General features: G+C 38.3%; 1 protein-coding gene across 2 annotated transcripts in view; it reads left to right on the top strand.

The window, feature by feature from the left end:
* Positions 1 to 2835: 2835 nt before the first annotated feature.
* The window catches only part of cntn3a.1 (contactin 3a, tandem duplicate 1), a 67450-nt gene continuing 63262 nt past the window's right edge, over positions 2836 to 7023 (top strand). For both annotated transcript variants that reach the window (XM_054608907.1, XM_054608906.1), the window contains exon 1: positions 2836 to 2890. In XM_054608907.1, coding sequence (XP_054464882.1) covers positions 2836 to 2890 — 55 coding nt within the window. The remainder of the gene's footprint in view (positions 2891 to 7023) is intronic.

The raw sequence follows: 7023 nt of genomic DNA, 5'->3' as shown, positions 1-7023 counted from the left end.
TCAATTCATCATCAAAATTGTTGTTGAGGAAAATGTGCTGTAATATTGATGTCTTCGTATAAGACACAACATCATCTGGGATGTTGGGTATTATGAAAACGTGACATTTGGGCATTTCCCATAATAATTATTATGGGAAACGTCATCCACAGTTCATCGAGTGAGAGATGAGATCTCTGAGCTGCCCCTGACATATTGCAGATCTCCGCTCATCATCATGTGTTGCTTCTAATTAAAATGTTTAGACCTCCCAACACCAATCACCAGCCGTCCGGCCCACTTTCAGTAAACCAATGTGAAAGCTTTTGAATTTGGAAGATACCGTTTACATTTCCTCAAGAAATTAACCAGTTTGTGTAAGTACTTTAGCGGAAATGTCAGTTCCATAGGTAGGAATATATATGAAGCACTTGACAGGGATAATGCATTGTAATATGTAATCTGCATTTGTTAAATGGGAGGCTGAATTCCTCGCCGTTTAAATGCAGCTGAGTTTGTGCAAATTGGGACAGGAAATGTTTAGGCCAGGACTGTCATTCCAGCCTTGATCTTATTCCACTTTTCAGCTACTGGCTTTTTCCAGATACATGAAAGAGAGTGGAACTTGAAAGGCAAAGTTTGAACGCCATCCCTATCATTAACTTTCATCTCATACAGCAAACAAATGAGAGAATCAATTTGGGATGAAAGTAAGTCATTGGCCTTGTCACTACCACTTAAGGTCACAAGGGTAATTAATTTGTACTGAAGAGGAAGTCAAATACTGCTTTGGACACTTCCCGACTCCCCCAGCCATCATCTGAGTGCTGCGTTTCTTTGGATCAAAAGGCTGTCTTTTATCCCCCACGAACCCGTTGTCTGATGTCTCGTGTCTCATGGTTTGCTGAGTAATAGAGATCAAGAGATCGCTGTTAGAGGCCAACAGATACCTGCTTTTATGAATGGGGTGTCTCAGGGGTTCACGTCCTGGTTGTGTTCGCTTGCGGTGGTGTCAAGGCAGATAAATTCATTTAAGATGACCCGATAGTCAAACATTAACACAATTATGAAGAAAAAAGTAGGGAGTGCTGCACTGGGTCGAGAAACTTAGTTTTGGTTATCCATGGATCAATAAAGCATTTTTAGCTTACAATCAGTGTCATTGATGCTTTCTAGACTGCCAACCAACACCAAGGACTCTCATCAAGCTTTAATAGCTTAGGTGACAACATTTTTTGAAAACATAAAGCAGTGATTGTGGAATTGCAGCAACAGCATTTTAGTCAAATTAAAACTAGAATTTTCTAATTTAGTGTAGTGGAAATTTTAGATGTTAACCATACATTTATACAACATAGTAAACGTGTGATGTTGAAATCTAAACTTTTGTTGAATTTCCAGGCTCCTCTTTTTTTTTTTCTGTTAAAGACATTTTTTGGAATAATTTATTCAGCGCATCTCTCACAATTATTTCCTCAAAGAAGAAGCACTCCAAAAATTTCCAGGAGCACAAGAAGGGATTCAAAGTCACTCTGTTTTATTGTTAAAAGCCAACGTTTACTCATGACATTTGCATCCTAATAAATGCAAGATAAGCTGCTAACTAAGATGACACTCTAGACCAAATCTCTATGATGAGATTTATCGGGGGAAGTGTTTCCTTTAAGTGGTTTAGTACACGCAGAAGGACGAGGAGAGTAGGCGAATGTGTCAGGGTAGTTGATATATTCACATAAGCATCAGTATGCTCTGTCATGCCTTTCAATGGTGCAAAGATAAGAGGCGCAAAGATAACTGGGAAACTATGAAAGTGTAATCTCTCAGTTGTCTCTCCTTTTTTTTTTTTGGCACTTGCCTCTTGATAGACTATACTGTATGTTGTTAGCCATTTTTTCCTCATTAATTTCAGCATGCTGATGGTGTGTAGTCAGAGGAAACTGTGCCATCAGTCAGTTAAATGTACCAGAGTCAGTTTGAGCAAAGACGATGGCTAATTTCCTCTCTTCATCCTGTCTCACTCCATAACCAGCCTATCACACGCAAACATTTATCTGCTGCTTCATCAGAAAGGATCATAGCCATCAACATGTCGGAGGGCGTTCGAGTATTCAGACAAATAAATACATCACGGTTCATCAGTGACGGGAGGAATCCGTCTCATTATCATTTCACAACTTTTCTTTTTTTTGGGACTTCATTTGAGTCTAAGCAGGGATAAATTACGCTTCAGTCCTTGAGAAAATCAATTGTGTGAGTCTCCTGGGGGACTGAAAATGGGTTTGCCCTGCCTACAGTCATCTCTTCATGTCAGAAATACATAATCCCTCCAGCTCAGATGAATTCGAGGAGCCAGGACAGTGCTTTATTACATGCCAGGGAAGTGTCTGACAACCAGCTTGCTTTTTGTTTTGTCTCAGCAGGTTTGAGTACAAGCAATCCCTTTACGTTTCTCTTGCAGACATGATCCCTATTATGCAATGTTAAGCACACTTAAGCAAGCCCTGCTGCACAAGTGTTTTGTAAGTGCTTTGCTTGGACAAATCATTTTCAGTGTCTGCAATTCAAAAAAGAGCTGCTATTGTCAACTGTCACCCTGACCTGAAAAGTGTTCGCAAAGATAAGATGTTATTAGACAATATATTTTCTTTTTTTTTACCATCCTCTTGTGTTTTATATCATAAAAGTAATTGCCTAGCAAACACGGACAATTACCATCAACAACTGTTGTGTCTAATGTCTTCCCCCTCCCTTTCTTTTCATTTGACAGAAGAACGGGGAAAGTGCTGGAAAAGACAAAGCCAGGATTCTACACACCTGTGATTTGATGTGAGCTTGTATTGACCTGAGACTATTAAAATGGAGTTGCTATGGAAACTTATACTTCTGCTGTCATTGGTGGAGTGCCTGGCAGGTAAGCCCCCCTAAACAAGCATTTTTTTCATGTCGTTAGCATAGGAGTTATGAATTGTTATTTATAGATTTTTATTTTGCGAGGCATACAGAACAGATGGCACTTAAAAGTAACATGGAAAACGAAAAATATTTTATGGCAAAGAGCGCCCAAAGCTCTCCTCCAATTTTTACAAATGGTAGGAAAGGTTCACCTTGTTGTCAGCTCAAGGCAGCAAATCAACATTCCTTCAGTTCTGCATAGCAATGATCTCTTTTTTTTCTTCTTTCCCACCGTCAGTGCATCCTGTTGAAAGAAGAATACGCTTTCTATCTCTGAAAGACAGTCCCTATCTAGCCGTTGAATGTGTAGTCATTCATTTTAAGGAGACCCTCAATTGTTACTCTAATTGAGATTGCACTGGCAGTAGTGCAGAAATCTTGTCATTGATCTTGCTTTTAATGAGAGACCTAATTTTCCTTCCTTACAAAACATTAAGGGTCAAATGCTAGTTCTCTTCACAATGTCAGAGTCTGAAGATGAGAACAAGATGAATAAGGGCTTTGTCGCATGAGCACAGTATCTTGAGGAATGAGTAATCTTTCATGTTGCCTTGCTCCAAATCAGCAGCCCCTCCTCACAGCTGGGACCTAAAATAATCAGTGGATGTCTAACAAGGCCTTCCTCATGGAACTGTAACTCACCATAGGATTAGCATCTACACCACGAGTCTGGATCACATATCATGTCCAACGTTAGCGTTCTGTTAAATATACAGACAAGAGAATGTCCTCAACATCGGTGGAATCCTGCCATAAACCTGACAGTCTTGATCTCAGACGGACAGCTTCAAGGACACAATTCAAATCTGCAATCTGAACAAAAGATCCCAGTCACAAAATGTACTCTTGCAGCCATGAGGTGCAGAAACCACATTCAGGGTTATTTATTCAATGCAAATTAGTGCTTAACTGAGGGGCGGAGGGAAAATGGTTTGTGAAAAGCATTGTGTTGCACAGCCCTTGCCTCACTCTTGAGGCTCACACTAACAGTTGGTATAACAGAGTAAGTTAGCATTAATATTTAGTAAGGGGTTACATTACATATGCTCTGCTTGCAAGACAAGCATGGCGCAATATAACGATAGACCTCGAAAGCCTCTGTGTTCTTGATAAGCATTTTAGTATGCAGAACTGCCATACTGGGGGGCGAGAGCTAGTGTGAGGAAGTTAGATCTGTGCTTCTAGGTAGTTTATTTATCCGGACTCAGACACGTTTTTGTTTTCTTTCAGTAGGCATCGACTGTGTGGGAGAGCAATAGGGCCAAGAGGAAGTCACTCCCATAGCGAGTTCATCTGAAGTTAACCAGCTCTCCCCCCATTGCTCCCACAGGGTCTGAACGGCCCGAGGCAGGGGCGTGCTCTGGATGTATGTTAGTGTGAATGAGTGGGTAAGGGAGAGAGAGAGCGAGGGAGCAAAGAAGACACATGTACAGCTAACCTTCACACAGAAAGCCAATTCCAGCATTGGGTCAACAGTCAGAAGGGGTTTTGTCAACCTGGTTTGTAGAACTTGCTCACAAAGATGTATAACCAAGAAGGCTGCTTTTATTCTTAGAGAGTGACTCATTGTCTGTAAAGACTGGAGAATGGAGATTGAATTTCTGTTAACAAACTGCAATATTGAAAAAAATAAACTCTATATATATATATATATATATATATATATATATATATATAAAATACAGTTTACAGCAATAGGTCATAAAGGGAAAAAAAACCCTGCTGTTAAGCTTGCTGTACATATTCCATTTTACTACACAACCACTTGCTAAAAACTTAAATCAGTTGATGCAAAGATTTTGATTTCAAAACATTTTACAACAAGCTCTCTGAATTTAATAGCAGCTGCAGGAGTGCAGTCCAAGAAACATCTGTAGTTTGCATCCAAGGGCTAAAATTTAGCGACACTGGAAACAGAAATTATTAAACAATTCCAGTAAGATTCCTGCTAAGGGTCTAAACATGCAATCAAATGTTTTGTGCTTTGAGAACAATTCAGAATTAATATGGGAAAAATCTACCATGGTTAGTTAAGTGGTTGTCAACAGTTTTAGTAGAGAGTAGATGTTCTTATTGGCCAATCAGAACTAATTATTCAACAAGTCACAAAAACAAAACAATAAAATGCTGGTGTGACAGTTTCATTTCATCATGAGTTGAGTTTTTGGTTGTGCAACTGGAATCCTGTATGCCTTAAAGGATAAATCCACATTTTATAAGTCTACCTTAATACAATACTGACATGACTACATGCACACTATATGCCTTATTTGTCACTCTTCGCTGTAGGCGACCATACAGGTTGTGAAGATATCCTTTCCTAATGTAATACAAATTAATGGAGGACAAAATCCCAAGTCTTTGTTCTGATTAAAATGGATTTTGAAAACTGTACTTATGGTGGTGCAAGTATATTTTTAGGTATGACTTGTATAAATGTGAACCTGTCCTTTTTTAATATGACACAGCCAGTGGTCACCCCAAATAAATACTCACAAGACATTACTTAGAATTTTCCATCCCTAAATTCATTTTAATGAAGGGCTGCTTCTGGCCAGCATTATAGTTTCCTGGAACTACTTTTTACTTTTTCTGTGTGCATCCCAGAGACGATGGGCGTTTTCAAATATTGACTTACTTGATTCATCAGAACATGGCAAAGCCTTTTAGGAATCCTTAAGCAAGGATTTTATTGCGCCTTTGAAGTTCTGTATATGTGAAGATGTGGAATATTCCCCAGTGAATCTTCCTCCCATAGCTGGCTGTGTTTTTGCCTTTTCATCCAGGGTTGAAAAATCCTCCAATTTAAATGTGTTTGTGTAGAGTATTAATTATAGAGCTTTAGTAATGAATCTGTACTGTGTAGTTTTTCTTGTAAATACATCACTATCAATTAAACAGCAGTATATACAGTATTAGTATCAGGATACATCCCTATAGACTGGAGAACTGCTGTGAGCTGCTTTTACTGGCATATGTCAGTGTCTTCTGATGTTGACCTTATTATTCTGTAAAGATTACTTAACGATAATTGACTCACAGTAGCTTAATAAGAGAGGGTAAAAGTGTGTGTTGTGGTGGTTGACAAAATAAAATGATATTTTGGATAGTATTTATGGGATCTATGTTACATTGGATAAGAGATATTTTTAGTGTGAGAACGATTAGCTGACTAATTGATTAGTCAATCAACACCTTTTTTTGATTAATCGTTACTGAGAAACTTTTGGTGCAAAAATAGCAGAAAATGCTGTTTTCAGCCTCTCAAAATTGGAGATTCACAGTTTTTTTTTCTGTCTTACATGATATTAAACTGAAAGCTTGGGGTTCTGGCCTGACAAAACAACATCACTTTGCATTGAAAACCGGAATGGACATTTTTCAAAGTTTTCTGACATTTTATACCAATTGATTAATCAATTAATTTAGAGATTAATCGGCAGATTAATCAAAAAAATTCGTAAATTGCAGCCCTAGTACAGGAATCCAAACTGCATTTTCAAGGCAGGAACTACTAATGGTCAAATAAAGCATTTTGTAAGTTACTATAGTTGGAAACATGTTACAGTTCTAAACCATGATGAATGTTTCCATTAGTGCAGACCATAGCAGTAGGTAAGTGATAAATAACCTTCTAACAAATCTTGAGGAGGAAACGGTTGCAATATTACTACAATTAGAAGACGAATGGCATTCTCAGAAGCAATATGTTTCTGGGTTTATGTAGACATTCAACAAGAAATAGCTTTAATTTGCCTTTCCCACAAATGGAGTTGAATCAGTTATGTGTTTCCCCAGTGAACATGGGATTGGATACCTTGGATACAAGAGTGTTATTGAATTTCAGATGCACTAGCTTTGATTAGCTTGAGAATGGTGTGACACGGTTGGGAATGTGTTGGCCACATTCCTCTCCTTACAGACTGTGGCGCTGAAAATGTAATTAATTTAATTAACGAGAGTCTGCAGTACTGTACAGTACACCCTAGCTGATAGTCATAGCAGTAAAGAATGGGATAAAACATTTTGTATTAGTTGTGCTATTTTTTTATTATGTGTTTCTAACATATCTTCTCACGACTTCTTAAGTAC

Source organism: Anoplopoma fimbria, chromosome 12 (assembly GCF_027596085.1).
Source record: "Anoplopoma fimbria isolate UVic2021 breed Golden Eagle Sablefish chromosome 12, Afim_UVic_2022, whole genome shotgun sequence".
In the NCBI taxonomy this organism is placed as follows: domain Eukaryota; kingdom Metazoa; phylum Chordata; class Actinopteri; order Perciformes; family Anoplopomatidae; genus Anoplopoma; species Anoplopoma fimbria.
This window is presented reverse-complemented; position numbering and strand designations above follow the sequence as displayed.